General features: G+C 46.5%; 1 protein-coding gene across 1 annotated transcript in view; it reads right to left on the bottom strand.

Annotated features, from left to right (window-relative positions):
* The window catches only part of CGNL1 (cingulin like 1), a 214,923-nt gene that overhangs the window by 123,816 nt on the left and 73,172 nt on the right, over positions 1-17,935 (bottom strand). The window contains exons 5-6 of the mRNA XM_063926164.1: positions 13,157-13,258; positions 9,631-9,779 (exon numbers count right to left, since the gene is read on the bottom strand). Coding sequence (XP_063782234.1) covers positions 9,631-9,779; positions 13,157-13,258 — 251 coding nt within the window. The remainder of the gene's footprint in view (positions 1-9,630; positions 9,780-13,156; positions 13,259-17,935) is intronic.

The raw sequence follows: 17,935 nt of genomic DNA, 5'->3' as shown, positions 1-17,935 counted from the left end.
CTGGCAATTTCCATATGACCTATATTGGGCGATTATTGTGAGTTATGGTATTGGGGTATGAGAGTCCGTTAATGTTTTTGTTTTTTGTTTTTTATGCAATGTATGTATACTTATATTTTTTTTGTTTGTTTTCTTGTAGTAATCTATATGTGACGCTTTCTAATTATTGTGTATAAATGGAAGCTTGTCTTGATAAAGATCCCAAAGTGAGGATCGAAACGTCGACCAAAATAAGCCTGATATCGACTACAATAAAGTTTCTGTAAAAAATTTGAAGCTGCTGGAACTATTGTAATTGGATGAGTGCACCTCCACATTGTTGGACTCTGTTCTATATATTGTGGGCTCACCTGTTGAGGGAGACCCCCACTAGGAGCACCCCACAGTTGTTAATATTTTTTGATGTGAGTGCAGGACTAATCGCGTTATATATATATATATATATATATATATATATATATATATATATATATATATAGCAGCAATATGCACTTTTGAAATGCAGATGGTGCTGGAGATACACAGACAGGACAACCGGGGATATATATCAAAAGATTGGAGAGAGAGATAAAAGTACAGACCAGTCAGCTGTCATTTTTCAAACACAGGATGTAACATGGCAGTTAGACGCGAATAGTTAGCACTTAGGGGTATATTTACTAAACCTTGGGTGGAGATAAATGGATGGAGATAAAGTACCAGCCAATCAGCTCCTAACTGCCATATTACAGGCTGGATTTGAAAAATGACAGTTAGGAACTGATTGGCTTGTACTTTATCTCCGCCCAAGGCTTACTAAATTAACCCCTTAATCTCTCTCCTAGCTTTGATAAATCTTCCCCTTAGTTGGTAAATTAGATAAAAAGCTTGGTTGTCATGTTCAGCTCATTAGACAAACAACAGGATCCATGAACAATCTGGCCCCATCATTCGCAGGATAAAACTGCACAAAACCAGTCCTATAGACATCAGGCCAAACTAGCAGTTTATATAGGTGGTGATGTAGCAAAACCTTCCAAAGAGGAGCAGTGAAGTTGCTTATTGCAACCAATCTGCTACTAGCTTTTATCTAGTACATTAAATAAAATGAAAGCTAGAAGCTGATTCGTTGCTGTGGGCAACTTCTCTACCAATCCTCTTTAATTAGAATATATGATACGTCTCCCCCATAATGAATTAGTACTTCCAATGACAGTTTTATGAGCATCCTGAAGCATGTCAGCAGCTGGCCTTATCTTCTGATTGATTAAATCTGATGCAATTAGACATGCAGAGTAATCATCAGGAGGGCTACACATGGTATAACATTTCAGCCAATTTGGTTCTAATTGGTCAAATAGACCTAGGCAGATCTCATTAGTCCATCATCAGATGAGTTTACAGTTTTACCATGAAAAGAAAACAAACACATTAGCCTTGAAGCAAAAAAGTGTCTTGGCAGCTGTAATGGAAATATAAATCACTATATTTAGTTAAAGTTGCAGTAAGGTCTGCATAACACAATACATTATGGTCTGAAGGTGGAAAGCCCCTTTATTAAACAAAATATGTTCTACCACATACTGTATAGTACTCAGATAACAATTGTGCCAGCAATTACCAACACTTTATTATCAAACTGTATGAAAATAGTATAATAATAATAATAATAATAATAATAATAATACATTTATAATATTATATATTGTAGGTGAAGAGGGTAAGTTTCACCCCATGAAAAAACTAGGCAGAGATCCACATCCTGGATGTATACTGTGCATAATTCGGGGGAACATTTCAGCTGAGAGGGATCTGGAAACCACCAAATACCAAGGACATGAATAAAGCAGCAGCATAGCACAGTAATTTACTGTACTTCACATTGTGCCAAGTGAGTACATCCACAGAAAGCAACAATGTGCCATAGGGTGTGGCTGAATGGATCGATAGTGATATGGTCGACACACAACGGTCGACAGACATTTCTTGGGTTTTTTTGGGGGCCAAATCTTATATATTTCATTTTATGTGACCACTATCAGTACAAACGTACCCTCACTGGGTTTTTTTTCAATATTTGCTTGATTTACTGTCCACAAAAGACATCTATTGGGAAAAGTAACCTTGCCACACTTCGGGCAAGGTGTGGTGAGGTTACTATTCCCAATAGATATCCATGTGGACAGTAAATCAAGATGAGAAAATCAATTGAGAAAACATGTGAATAACCCCAAAAATCATTTGTATGTTGACTTTTTCAAGTTGTCAACCTTTTGTACCCGACAAAATAAATGCATGCAACCCTCCAATCCTCTATGTGTTGTTGTTCACTAAATAATAATAATAATAATAATAATAATAATTAATAATAATAATCATTTTATTTATATAGCGCTCTTTCTCCAATAGGACTCAAGGCGCTTAACAGATACATAGTACAGGTTGAGTATCCCTTATCCAAAATTCTTGGGAGCGGAGGTATTTTGAATATCGGATTTTTCCGTATTTTGGAATAATTGCATACCATAATGAGATATCATGGCGATAGGACCCAAGTCTAAGCACAGAATACATTTATGTTTCATATACACCTTATACACACAGCCTGAAGGTCATTTTAGCCATTATTTTTTATAACTTTGTGCATTAAACAAAGTGTGTCTACATTCACACAATTCATTTATGTTACATATACACCTTATACACACAGCCTGATGGTCATTTTAGAGAATATTTTTTATAACTTTGTACATTAAACAAAGTGTGTCTACATTCACACAATTCATTTATGTTTCATATACACCTTATACACACAGCCTGAAGGTCATTTAATACAATATTTTTAATAACCTTGTGTATTAAACAAAGTTTGTGTACATTGAGCCATCAAAAAACAAAGGTTTCACTATCTCACTCTCACTCAAAAAAGTCCGTCTTTCAGAAAATTCCGTATTTCGGAATATTTGGATATGGGATACTCAACCTGTATAATATAGTACAGAAAATAATGAAGTACAGAAAAGCTTTTCATAAAATACAGAGAGCATGTAGATACTAAAGGGACATTATGGGAATGCTTGAGTAAACAGGAAAGTCTTGAGTCTATTTTTGAAGGATTCTATAGTTGGGGCCTCTCGCACTGTGCGGGGGAAGTGAGTTCCATAGAGTTGGAGCCGCATGACTAAAAGCTTGACCCCCAGATGAATTATGGGAGATTCTAGGTACTGCTAAAAGTCCTTCATCTACAGATCGCAGTAATTGAGTTGGGCAGTATGGAATCAGAAGCTGCTTCAGGTACCTTGGGCCTTATTCATATAGTGCTTTGAAACTCAGTAAGCCAATCTTGAAGATGATTCGCCATCTTACAGGCACCCAGTGAAGGGAGTAGAGGATGGGTGTTATGTGGCTAGATCAGGTCTGGTTGGTTAACAGCCTGGCAGCTGTGTTTTGCACCAACTGTAAGTGGTGCAATTCTTTTTCTGGGAGACCAAAGTAGAGGACATTACAGTAGTCTAATTGAGATGATACAAATGCATGTATGACTTTTGGCAGATCATCTGAGGGAATTAAGTGCTTGATTCTGGTTATGTTCCTCAGGTGAAAGAATGAGGATTTGATTCTGGCTGATATCTGATGTTTAAGTGTCAAACCACCATCCAGGACAATGCCAAGATTCCGCACACGATCAGTGGTTTGTAATTTTGAATCCCCAAGTGTAAGTTCAGTTGGTTGGCTATGCTGCAGTCTTGTCCTTTAATGTTGCGGTCCTATAATAAGGACCTTTGTTTTATGAGGGTTCAGTCACAGCGAACTGGCGCTCATCCACTGCTGGAGCTCAGCTAGACAGCCATTTAGGGTTGCTATTGGGTTATCAGTGCCCGGAGCAAAGGACAAGTACAGTTGTGTATCATTTGCATAGCAGTGGTAGACCAGCCCATGTTGCCTGATTATTTCACCCAGTGGGAGCATGTATACTGCAAAAAGCATGGGGGATAGTATAGAACCTTGTGGGACACAACATGGCAATGGCACTGGTGGTCATGAGTATACTCGAGTCGATACTCTCTGTGACCTGCCTGTGAGAAATGATTTGAGCCAGTGTAGGACTGTGCCATCCAGTCCACAAAAATGTATCAGTCGCTCAATCAGAAGCCCATGGTCCACGGTATCACATGCTGCAGACAGATCCAGAAGGATTAAGATTGAACAGTCACCTCTGTTCACCACTTAGAATACAGTGATGGAAGATACTGTAAGTACATTTTCTCTCCCCCTTAGCAAAAGAACAACTTAGAAGTAATTTCAAGGTAAAAGGTCATTAATAATTTCCTTTCTTTATTACAACTTATTAATATATGAATGTGCATGTAGGCGGCTCTTCGGCAAGTAGCCCTGTCCCCGATGGACTTTGCAAATAAAATAAAGTGGATGAATATATTACTGTAGTTGGACTTTTAACCACTTAACTGGCAATTTTTTCCCCATAAAACTGGTCAGAAATTGCAAGTTTTTTTTGTGTTTTATAATATATTTTATTAAAAATACACACGCACACACATACATATACATATATATATATATATATATATATATATATATATCTAGGTGGTGTATTGCACTTTCTACCCCACATTGACAATAGACCCCACCGGTGGTCTTAAAAGCAATAGTACCTCCCACAGCCCCTTGTTGGCAAATAACCCCAAAAAAACATACTGTAAAAAGCCCATTTTTTGCACCCCTTCCCCACTATGTGACCAATCTATATAATTCTTATTATTATTTTACACCCCCCCCCCCCCACCTCCAGCATTTGCTTTATATTCCCCCTCTGCCACCGCCAATTGTTATTGATCTCCCCCTGGGAGTACCCCCCCTTAACACACACACATATACATCCCATATATCCCCCACTCAACCACATGCAGAGCGCAGTGGAGCGTCTGTCATCAGTCCTGCTGCAGCTGATCTCTGCACATGCATAGATCAGCCAAATTGTGCTGGGAGAGGAACTATGGGGGTCTTTCTGACCTGATCGCATGCTGCAGTTTTTCGCAGCGATGCGATCGGGTCAGAACTGCGCGGCGCCGCAGTGTGCTGGCGCATGCCAGACGGCCATTGGCCGTCGTTGCCTAGCGATCGCCTCTGCCTGATTGACAGGCAGAGGCGGTCGCTGGACGGGAGGGGGCAGCACGGTGGCGTTTGGCCGCCGTATTCGAGTGCGGTCTGGCCAACGCAGGCGTTGTCGGTCCATGGGGGTAGGGGGGTGGTATTCCGCAGCGGCTGCGTGACATCACAAGCAGCCGCTGTAACCATGGCAGCAACAAGTAACTCCCGGCCAGCCGCAGGAGCTGCGCTGGCTGGGAGTTACTCTACAAGTACAAAAGCATCGACGCTTTTGTACTTGTGCGGTGGAGCCGGTCCAGACATGCGAGGCGGACTAGCCCTGTGCTGGGCGTCCCCCCGCATGTCTGTGTCAGTGATCGTAGCTGGGCTAAATTTAGCACAGCTACGATCAGGTCAGAATGACCCCCTAAGTTCCCTTCCTTGCACTGTGCTTCCCCAGAACATACGCTTCTGAATGCTGTGTGCACGGCATTCTGGGGCACGATTCGGGAAATGATGTTGGCGACCAGAGACCGCTGCATTTGGGGGATCTGGGGAGCCAGAGTGCAGAACGGATCTCCTAATCTACACAACAGGGGACACCGCAGGGCAGCACGTTGCTTGTGATGCGACCTAGCCAGGTAATGTACTCCTGGCCAGGAACGGATAAACAATGGGGCGGATGGAGCTGCAGCTCCAGGCCCCTCACTGAAAATAGGCCCACGGGATCCCTGTAGTGCAGTCTGCCAGTGCTGACAGGAGAATTCTTCTGTCATCACTTATCAACAGCAAATGCCTCCCTCCCGGCTAAAAACTCCTCCTATCATCTCCGGACCGCCCGCAGCCGTGCACAACTGGTCCCCTTCCCTGGGTTGCTTGAATCTCAGATACCTTGATATGATAAGCACCGCCCAGATGGCGATAAGCCCCGCCCCATGGATGGCCTGCCGCTGTGCTTTCTCAGACTGCCCGAAGCTCCACCCCCATGTTGTCTATAGCTCTGTCCCCAGCTGCTCCACTCCTTCCACACTGAGGCTGGAGTCACCCCTTCCTTTCCCCAGGAAGCCGGAAGCTCCGCCCATAGATCTGATTAGCTACGCCCCGTGTAAGTTAGCAGTGTGTCTCCTCTTCATCTAAAGTCCTGCTCATTCAGCTGCTGTCAGTCTTGTTCCTCTCCTTCTCCATTGCTACCAAACAGTGGTGTGAACTTTGTGGAGTGTTCTGCAGTTGCTGTGGCTCTACAGAGAGAGGTACCTAGTGGCAATAGTAGTGGATACTTTTGAGGCAAAGTTAGAGGCAGAGGTTTAGCAAGGGCAGGGAGAGCAGCCCTCGTGCCCTGGGCCCGTGGCAGACCAGACAGACGTAGGGTGGCACCGCCGGCAAGAGCAGTGCACATCCAGTGGAGTGTGATTCTGCAGGGTGTTTGTTTACATAATGTACTTTGCACTCCGTGTCCCAGTGCTTACGACCATCGGGGGTTGCCTGTGGGGTATGTGTAGATGCCACTGGACCAATGTGAGTAGGGCTTCCATAAGGAGGCGGGATGTAGCTCCCTCCTGGCTAATAGAAGCCAGGTGGGGCGGGATTCAAGTTGCCAAACTTTGGAGGCAGCATATTTGGTGGGCGGGCAGATGCCAACGAAGCTGCAAATTAGTGTCTGCATAGCCGGCGTGGGCTGGTGCCAGAGCGGGGCTTGATGGGTAATGGCGTGACATGCGCCAAACCTGTAGATTCCGGTGGTGTGGGAAGGTAGCACAGTGCGGTGGTGTGAGAAGGTAGCACAGTGCGGTGGTGTGGGAAGGTAGCGCAGTACCATAGTGTGGGAAGGTAGTGCAGTACAGTAGTGTGGGAAGGTAGAGCAGTAATGTGGTGTGGGAAGTGGCGCAGTAATGTGGTGTGGGAAGGTAGCGTAGTAATGTGGTGTGGTAAGGTAATGTAGTAATGTGGTGTGGGAAGGTAGCGCAGTACGGTGGAGTGGGAAAGTAGCGCAATACGGTGGTGTGTGAAGGTAGCGTTGTAATGTGGTATGGGAAGGTAGCGCAGTAATGTGGAGTGGGAAGGTAGCTCAGTACGATGGTGTGGGAAGGTAGCGCAGTACGGAGGTGTGGGAAGGTAGTTCAGTAATGTGTGGGAAGGTAGCGCAATAAGGTGGTGTGGGAAAGTAGCGCAGTATGGTGGTGTGGGAAAGTAGTGTAGTAATGTGGTGTGGGAAGGTAGCGTAGTAATGTGGTATGCGAAGGTAGCGCAGTATGCAGGTGTGGGAAGGTAGCGCAATATGGTGGTGTGGGAAGGTAGCGTTATATGGTGGTGTGGGATGGTAGTGCAGTAATGTATTGTGGGAAGGTAGCGCAATACGTTGGTGTGGGAAGGTGGCACAGTACGGTGGTGTAGGAAGGTAGTGCAGTAATGTGATGCGGGAAGGTAGTGCAATACTGTGGTGTTGCAAGGTAGTGCAAAACGGTGGTGTTGCAAGGTAGCGCAGTACGGTGGTGTGGGAAGGTAGCGCAATATGGTGGTGTGGGAAGGTAGCGCAATACGGTGGTGTGGGAAGGTAGCGCAATACGGTGGTGTGGGAAGGTAGTGCAGTAATGTGGTGTGGGAAGGTAGTACAATACGCTGGTGTGGGAAGGTAGCGCAGTACGGTGGTGTGGGAAGGTAGCGCAGTACGGTGGTGTGGGAAGGTAGCGCAGTATGGTGGTGTGGGAAGGTAGCGCAGTATGGTGGTGTGGGAAGGTAGCGCAGTATGGTGGTGTGGGAAGGTAGCGCAGTATGGTGGTGTGGGAAGGTAGCGCAGTATGGTGGTGTGGGAAGGTAGCGCAGTATGGTGGTGTGGGAAGGTAGCGCAGTATGGTGGTGTGGGAAGGTAGCACAGTATGGTGATGTGGGAAGGTAGCACAATATGGTGGTGTGGGAAGGTAGCACAATATGGTGGTGTGGGAAGGTAGCGCAATAGAGTGGTGTGGGAAGGTAGCGCAGTAATGTGGTGTGGGAAGGTAGCGCAGCATGGTGGTGTGGGAAGGTAGCGCAGTACGGTGGTGTGGGAAGGTAGCGCAGTACGGTGGTGTGGGAAGGTAGTGCAGTACGGTGGTGTGGGAAGGTAGCGCAGTACAGTGGTGTGGGAAGGTAGCGCAGTAATGTGGTGTGGGAAGGTAGCGTAGGAATGTGGTGTGGGAAGGTAGCGTAGTAATGAGGTGTGGGAAGGTAGCGCAGTACAGTGGTGTGGGAAGGTAGCGCAGTACAGTGGTGTGGGAAGGTAGCGCAGTACGGTGGTGTGGGAAGGTAGCGCAGTACGGTGGTGTGGGAAGGTAGTGCAGTACGGTGGTGTGGGAAGGTAGCGCAGTACAGTGGTGTGGGAAGGTAGCGCAGTAATGTGGTGTGGGAAGGTAGCGTAGGAATGTGGTGTGGGAAGGTAGCGTAGTAATGAGGTGTGGGAAGGTAGCGCAGTACAGTGGTGTGGGAAGGTAGCGCAGTACAGTGGTGTGGGAAGGTAGCGCAGTAATGTGGTGTGGGAAGGTAGCGTAGGAATGAGGTGTGGGAAGGTAGCGCAGTACTGTGGTGTGGGAAAGTAGCGTAGTACTGTGGTGTGGGAAGGTAGTGCAGTACGGTGGTGTGGGAAGGTAGCGCAGTACGGTGGTGTGGGAAGGTAGCGCAGTACAGTGGTGTGGGAAGGTAGCACAGTACAGTGGTGTGGGAAGGTAGCACAGTACAGTGGTGTTGGAAGGTAGAGCATTATGGTGGTGTGGGAAGGTAGCACAGTACGGTGGTGTGGGAAGGTAGCACAGTACGGTGGTGTAGGAAGGTAGCACCGTACGGTGGTGTGGGAAGTTAGGTGTAGTGTGGGTATGTAGTACTAAGAGGTAGTGCAGTGAAATAGTGTGGAGATGTAGTGTGGGAAGGCAGCATAGTGATACACTGCAGGGATGTAGTGTGAATAAGTATAAAAGTGATATAGTGTGGGGAAGTAGCATAGTGATGTAGTGCAGGAAAGTAGCTTAGTGATGTAGTGTGGGGAGGTAGTGCAGTGAATGGTATGTCACCACACACCCCTACCCACTCTGGAGAACTTCTCTATAGCACTGATCACACTACCTGCAACGGCACATAATAGGCCCTTCCTAAATCTCAGTTCCAGGCCCATGTGAACCTTCACCTGGCACTTCTCCTGGCTGCGGTCACATCACACGCGACTAAGCCAGGCAAGCGGTTAAACAAAGTAAATGGCATTTTATGCTAAATATTAGTTTTATCTGTAAATGAAAAAGCAAAGGCCACTACGGCAGACAGACTTGCGATGTAAGCACCCAATGGTATCTTTCCAATGTTTGCTATTAGGAGTCTGCTGCTGAACCTGTCAATCAATAGAAATGAGAAACAGAAGGCTATACCGACATGCCACCAATATTGAATTAAAGTCTGTGGGAAAGCTGTTGGAAGTGTATAGTTTTTTTTATAATGTTTACATTACTTTATCATTATGAATACTTCAGATAATATAAAGACCAGGAATGTAGCACAACAATGCATGAATGTTTAAGTTAAACTTACTCTTCTAAGTGTTTTCTTAATTCTTTCTCGCTCTCCCCCAGTTTCCCACGAAGAACTAAGTTTTCCTCCATACTGTGTTCAAGTTGTACCTGGACATCTTTCATGTTTGCCTTTGTCTTATTCTTCTCTTCTTTGTTGTTTTCATGACTCTAGATCCATTAGGTGTAAAGAATGTGATAAATAGAAATCAACATTGATAAAACCATAAATGCAAGCATTTTGCAATAGAAAACCTTAATAAAGCTCTATCACTATGCTTTGGACATACCCCTTTCAGACCAAAAGCCAGAGTCACTGAGTACTAGAGATGAGCGGGTTCGGTTCTCTAAGAATCGAACCCCCCCCCCCCCCCCCCGAACTTCACGTCCCTAGCCCGGATCTAAGTCCGGTTCGGGACTTCTCACCAGACTCGGAAACCAGAATGAGGCAAAACGTCATCATCCTGCTGTCGGATTCTCGCGGGGTATTGGCTTCCATATAAGGAGCCTTGCGTCGCCGCCATTTTCACTCCAGTCCTGGAGAGTGTAGCGAGAGGACGTATCTCTCTCTTCAGTGTCTGTCTGTCTGTGCGGGAAAGTGGTGTGGCGACCTGCTCTGTCTTATGTGTCTTTCCACTGCCATCTTGTGCTGCATCAGTCCAGTATAGTGTCTTGTGCTGCATCAGTCCAGTCACAGTGGTGGTGTCCTCTGCTGCCATATGTCCAGTGCTGCTGTATAAGTCCAGTCCAGTGGTGCTGTGTTGTGCTGCATCAGTCCAGTGGTGGTGTCTTGTGCTGCATCAGTCCAGTCACAGTGGTGCCATATGTCCAGTGCTGCTGTATAAGTCCAGTCCAGTGGTGCTGTGTTGTGCTGCATCAGTCCAGTGGTGGTGTATTGTGCTGCATCAGTCCAGTCACAGTGGTGGTGTCCTCTGCTGCCATATGTCCAGTGCTGCTGTATAAGTCCAGTCCATTGCAGTGGTGCTGTGTTGTCCTGCATCAGTCCAGTGGTGGTGTCCCTGTGCTGCTGTATAAGTCTAGTGGTACTGCCGTATAAGTCCAGTCCAGTGGTACTGCCGTATATGTCCAGTCCAGTGGTACTGCCGTATATGTCCAGTCCAGTGGTGCTGCCGTATATGTCCAGTCCAGTGGTACTGCCGTATAAGTCCAGTCTAGTGGTACTGCTGTATAAGTCCAGTCTAGTGGTACTGCTGTATAAGTCCAGTCCAGTGGTGCTGCCGTATATGTCCAGTCCAGTGGTACTGCCGTATAAGTCCAGTCTAGTGGTACTGCTGTATAAGTCCAGTCCAGTGGCACTGCCGTATAAATCCTGTCCATTATTTACTCCAAATGAAGGGGTTAATAATATTTAATCCAAATAAATTTTACAGGGTTTGCCCTGTGTGGTGTAGAGGTACGCTCTCCTGTGCCGCATATGATTATATAATTTCAGAAAAATAATGGAGAACAAAAATTTGGAGGATAAAAAAGGGAAAGATCAAGAACCACTTCCTCCTACTGCTGCTGCTGCTGTTGTTGGGAGTCGATCGTCATTCCAGAGGGGAAGTCGTAAGACCACTTGTACTACTTCAACTAAGCAATTGACTGTCCAAGAGTCCTTTGCGATGAAGATGAAATATGACAGCAGTCATCCTGTTGGAAAGCGGATAACTGAGGCCTTGACAGCTATGTTGGTGTTAGACATGCGTCCGCTATCCGCCATTAGTGCAGTGGGATTTAGACAATTGATGGAGGTTGCGAGTCCCCCCGGTACCAAATCCCATCTAGATTCCACTTCACTAGGAAAGCGATTCCCGGACTGTACAGGGTCATTAAGAAAAGTGTCCTCAGTGTCCTGAAAAATGCGGTTGTACCCAGTGTCCACTTAACCACGGATATGTGGATAAGTGGAGCAGGGCAAACTAAGGTCTACATGACTGACAGCCCACTGGGTAGATGTATTGCCTCCCGCAGCAACAGCAGCAGCGGCGGCACCAGTAGCAGCATCTCACAAACGCCAGCTCGTTCCTAGGCAGGCTACGCTTTGTATCACCGCTTTCCATAAGAGGCACACAGCTGACAACCTCTTACGGAAACTGAGGGACATCATCGCACAATGGCTTACCCCACTTAGACTCTCCTGGAGATTTGTGATATTGGATAATGCCACCAATATTGTGCGTGCATTACATGTGGGCAAATTCCAGCACGTCCCATGTTTTGCACATACAATTAATTTGGTGGTGCAGAATTTTTGGAGAAATTACAGGGGCATGCAGGAAATGCTGTAGGTGGCCCAAAAAATTGCGGGCCACTTTCGACATTCAGCCACTGCATGCCACTCCTAGATGGGACAGGTGTTTGTGCCGCACACTTGTGTCGCTTAGCTTAGCCATCCAGTGACCTTGGTGCACCTCTTTTTCTTCTTTGCATGATGTGCTCTTTGGGGCCAAGTTTTTTTAAGTGCTATCCTGTCTGCAACTGCAGTGCCACTCCTAGATGGGCCAGGTGTTTGTGCCGCACACTTAATCAAATAGGAAATTAAATGAAGACAGAAAACTTCATACTACATGCCAGTCACAGATTTTTACTGGAGAAACACCAGATGATGTTACTGCAACAAAGATAAAAACCTTTTATAAATGAGTGTCTCAAATGTGTCAGTGGCTCATGGCTCATAGTGATTGCATAGGCAAACGCATGGGGGAGGGGAGGTTTCCAGTCACACGGAAACCCCCATCTCTCGGGAAGCAGCTAAAATCCTGACTACAATAGCAGTGGTGTATAATATGATTTTACTAGAGCTGCAGCTGGACCATGCAATATAAAATATGGAATGAAGCCGTTACACATGCCCAATGGTAGCATATTCTGCAAAATTTGCTCCTGCATGTGGATCTGAGTGTTCAATCAGCTCACTGGAACACAGAACAGTTGTCAGCAAGAAGAGACAGGTGTTTTAACAGGAGATAGGAGAATGTGCTCTTAGAAATCTCAGTTCAGTCTCCTACTGTTTTTCGTATGTATGCATATATATATTTATTATGGGATGTTTAACCTTTTCTGTTTAGGTGTGCTGGTCCAACAGCCACATGTTATGTCTTACTGTGATCAGGGGGGGTTTTAACAAAGGACATGTACAAACTCCGGGTTGGCCCCCTCCTCTGCACGGTGCAGTAGACTCTGGCATTGTAGCAGAGTCTACTGCCCATGCACAGGTCTCCAGAAACATGGCGCCCTCCATGTTCCGGAGACTAATCACTACTGCACACGTGTGGTGGCCATTTTGCGGGTGATTTTTGTCGTGACTGCAGTGCCGACACAGGACCCCGGAAAGGTAAGTAATTTAACATGGGTGCATTATAGAAACGCCAATGACTGTGATCGCTTTCCTGTATATGTGTGAAGTAATACAAACACTCTGTATGAGGCAGACTATAGCCATATAGCTATCTTGCTCATACGGAACAAAAAACGTGTGTATAAGGCCAAATCTGTATGTAATAATGACACCTACATGGCAGTGTACTGGCAAAGTGCTTTAGTACCTTAATTTGCTCATTAAGTTGCTTCTGGAGGTCAACAAGCTTCTTTTCCAGCTCATTTTTCTGATCAGACAAAATCTTGATTTCTGCTGCTGGATCAGGAGTCTGAAAGTGTCAGAATGTTTTATGTTATGCACAGAGACTATTATCAGCAGTTTCTTCATTCTAATAAGGTGTATAATTAATAATGGCAGATGTTATTAACAGCTCAATTGCTTGAATGGTAATTGATGTGGATACACATAGAAAGTGATCAATAACATACTGTACAGGTTATGGTTTCAGAATTAATGATGTTGTATTTTACACGTGATATCTGGCTGTTCCCTGGTTACTTATTTGTAATCCTAGTCTTAGAAGTATAAATTATGTATAATATTGTTTATATCCGCAAATATATTCAGTATACATTCATTTCTTGCAAACACTTTATATTGAAAATCTAAATCGAATTCAAACAAAAATTGAAAATTGAGATTTAGGCCGGACACACAATACGCCGATATCGGCTCAATTTGCTGTTTCCAGGCAAATCGAAACAAACAAAATCGAGCCTATCGGGCAGTGTGTATGCTCGATTTGTGCGCTCCCACTGTCGTTAGCAATGTATTCTGTTCGGGCCTGCTGCAGGGTCAACCAGAAGACATTGCTAATGATGCAGCATTGCATCCTCGTTGCCCCCCTGCATCAGCAAGTGTGTATGCACGTCCCGTTGCCTGCCAAATCGGCCGGCTACACATCTTTCTGATGAGTAACCGGCATTAGATGGAATATTTACAGCTAGGTACAGACTATGTGATACAGTATGTGGTTCATTCAGCTGACAAACTACATGTCGCATCATCACGTGTGTACAGAACATGTCTATGAACAATGTCGTTCACACATATATTGCGTTGGTCCTGCAGCACAGCCGATTCCGATATACCTTGCATATATGTATTGGTAAATCTGGCTGTCTGCACAGGCGACCTGCCGACTGATCCATATGCCTGTCCAGGAACCGCTGACAATTACATCGCTACTGGTTCCTGTGTCCAGACATGTCGGGCGGCATATTGGTAAGTGTGTATGCACATTATCATCATCTGTGCATAGCACTTACCAAATCATTGGCTCTGTCGGTACAATGGGCGGGTGGCCGATCCAATGCTCAGGTGTATACCCAGCATCAGGCTATACCGGGGATCCATGCCAAAATGCCAGACAAATGACTAGGCTACTTGTTACAGCCGCAGGGCTGATCACAAAAAGAGAGACTGGACCTGCAGGAACGTCCCTCGATGTCTGCCACATACTGCAACCTGTTTTCCATAAGGCAGAATGTTTACAGTCAGCATATACAACTAATACCGGGCAAGCACAAGATACTCGGGAAAACACAGGCAGTGCAGTAGAGAGCTTGGCTGGGCCCAGGTACTCTTCTGGGGGCGTGGCCTAATCACAGAAGGCGTGGTCATGCACCCTTAGAAGAAAATAGTGATAAAGAATTGTATTTTAAGCACCTCCATGGCCACACTACAGAACAGCACACAGCAGCATGTGCTGGGCTGAGAAGAAGAGCTGCAGCTGCTGCAGGTAAGGGGCCTCTCCATCAGACCTGGGCCCGGGTAATTTGTACCTCCCTCCCGCTCTTGGCACCACTGCACACAGGACATAATAAATGATAGACACCAGTTAAGTATTCTTCAAGGATCAAGCTTCATTTAGGATACTACTGCACCACTGTAGGTTTTTCTGATGGTGGTCACTGTTACGCAGCACTGACATTTTTTTTTCCTTAGAACTGGTTCCAGATACAGGAACAAATCCGTAAAATAATTTAAGAAATTAATCAAATAAACATCTGAAAGTTACAATAAATCTGTATTTCTGTATACATTTGTGTTATTAGATGTTGTAACTAACTGCAACTACAACACACCCTAGAAACTTCTCATACTGCATGTGTACATTTTACCTTTAATCGTCATTAGTTTTATTCTATTTATTTCTTCCTATATTAACTGAATCCTAGAATTAACCATAGAATCTGTATTGCCAAACTGGATACATCTAGTCACCCACAATCTCATGATGCCCCAATAACCATGGTCAGCTAAGGATGCCAAGATAAATGACATGTTACAGGCTGTGTTTGAAAAATGGTTAGGAGCTGACTGGTTCTTTTTCTCTGTCCGTTTTTATCACTCTCCAAGCGATGACGCATCTAACCCTAAAGGTGGGTACACACTATTAGATATATCTGCAGATCAATTGATCTGCAGATATATCTATGTACGGATCGGGCAGTGTGCTGTGCATACACACAGCCCGATCCGTCGGGGGACTGATGTCATGAACTGGGCGGGCGGGCGCTCGCGCCCGCCCAGTTCACCTGTCAATCACCGCCGGCCGCCGCAGCATGTGTACGGGCGGTCGGACGACCGCCCCGTACACACACAGCGACGGGCCAATATATCGTTAGATATATTGGCTGTCGGCTGTGCTGCGCGGCCGACGTGATACGTCTGTGAACGACGGAGTTCACAGACGTATCACCCGTACACACTGGCCGACGGTCCCGCGATGTATCGGCCGTTCAAGAGAACGGCCGATACATCGACCAGTGTGTACGGGCCTTAAGGCTCAGCCAAGTTTTGGGACTATGGGGTATATGCAATTAGCGGCGAATCGCGGCAATTCTTTCGGCCGTTTTTTAATTCGACACAATTCGACCGTCTAATTTCGGCAAGTGGGTGCCGAAATTGACCATATTCAATAAAAAACGGATTCGACAATCCCGCTGACGAAAAACGGCCGATTTGACGGATTTTGTTCCGATTTTTAAAAAACGGGGAAAAACCCCGAAAAAAAATTGCGTAGGGTCCCCCCTCCAAAGCATAACCAGCCTCGGGCTCTTTGAGCTGGTCCTGGTTCTAAAAATCCGGGGGAAAAATGGACAGGGGATCCCCCGTATTTTTAAAACCAGCACCAGGCTCTGCCTGGTGCTGGTGCAAAAAATACGGGGGACAAAAAGAGAAGGGGTCCCCCGTATTTTTTACACCAGCATCGGGCTCCACTAGCTGGACAGATAATGCCACAGCCGGGGGTCACTTTTATACAGCGCCATGCGGCCTTGGCATTAAATATCCAACTAGTCACCCCTGGGCGGGGTACCCTGGGGGAGTGGGGACCCCTTCAATCAAGGGGTCCCCCCCCCAGCCACCCAAGGGCCAGGGGTGAAGCCCGAGGCTGTCCCCCCCCATCCAAGGGCTGCGGATGGGTGGCTGATAGCCTTGAGAAAATGACAAGAATATTGTTTTTTCCTGTAGTAGTACAAGTCCCAGCAAGCCTCCCCCGCAAGCTGGTACTTGGAGAACCACAAGTACCAGCATGCGGGAGAAAAACGGGCCCGCTGGTACCTGTAGTACTACTGGGAAAAAAATACCCAAATAAAAACAGGACACACACACCGTGAGAGTAAAACTTTATTGCACACCTGCCGACACACACATACTTACCTATGTTGACCCGCCGACTGCCACGTCTCCTGATCCGACGATCCGGGGTACCTGTGAATAAAATTATACTCACCTCAATCCAGTGTCCAGATATAAATCCTCGTACTTGGCAAAAAAAATAAATGAACACCCGGACCAGCGGACTGAAAGGGATCCCATGTTTACACATGGGACCCCTTTCCCCCGAATGCCGGGACCCCACGTGACTCCTGTCACAGAGGTCCCTTCAGCCAATCAGGAAGCGCTACTTCGTTGCACTCACCTGATTGGCTGTATGCACGTGTGAGCTCAGACAGCGCATCGCACAGCTCCCTCCATTACTTTCAATGGTGGGAACTTTGCCGTCAGCGGTGGGGTTACCCGTGGTCAGCCGCTGACCGCGGGTGACCTCACCGCTAATCGCAAAGTTCCCACCATTGAGTATAATGGAGAGGCTTTGCGATGCGCTGTCTGACAGCTCAGATGTGCAGCCAATCAGCAGAGTGCCAGGACGTTGCGCTCGCTGATTGGCTTAAGAGACCTTTCTGTGACAGCAGTCACGGGGGGGTTTCTCTGCATTCGGGGAAAGGGGTCCCATGTGTAAACATGGGACCCCTTTCAGTCCGGCTTGGTCGGGTGTTCGTTTATTTTTTTTGCCAAGTACGAGGATTTATATCTGGACACTGGATTGAGGTGAGTATAATTTTATTCACAGGTACCCCGGATCGTCGGATCAGGAGACGTGGCAGTCGGCGGGTCAACATAGGTAAGTATGTGTGTGTCGGCAGGTGTGCAATAAAGTTTTACTCTCAAGGTGTGTGTCTCCTGTTTTTATTTGGGTATTTTTTTTACCAGTAGTACTACTACAGGTACCAGCGGGCCCGTTTTTCTCCCGCATGCTGGTACTTGTGGTTCTCCAAGTACCAGCTTGCGGGGGAGGCTTGCTGGGACTTGTAGTACTACAGGAAAAAACAATATTCTTGTCATTTTCTCAAGGCTATCAGCCCCCCATCCGCAGCCCTTGGATGGGGGGGGGGACAGCCTCGGGCTTCACCCCTGGCCCTTGGGTGGCTGGGGGGACGACCCCTTGATTGAAGGGGTCCCCACTCCCCCAGGGTACCCCGGCCAGGGGTGACTAGTTGGATATTTAATGCCACGGCCGCAGGGCGCTGTATAAAAGTGACCCCCGGCTGTGGCATTATCTGTCCAGCTAGTGGAGCCCGATGCTGGTGTTAAAAATACGGGGGACCCCTACACTTTTTATCCCCCGTATTTTTTGCACCAGCACCAGGCGCAGAGC

This window comes from Pseudophryne corroboree, chromosome 6 (assembly GCF_028390025.1).
Source record: "Pseudophryne corroboree isolate aPseCor3 chromosome 6, aPseCor3.hap2, whole genome shotgun sequence".
NCBI classification, from domain to species: Eukaryota; Metazoa; Chordata; class Amphibia; order Anura; family Myobatrachidae; genus Pseudophryne; species Pseudophryne corroboree.
The sequence above is the reverse complement of the archived record's forward strand: the minus strand, read 5'-3'. Positions and strand labels throughout refer to the sequence as shown.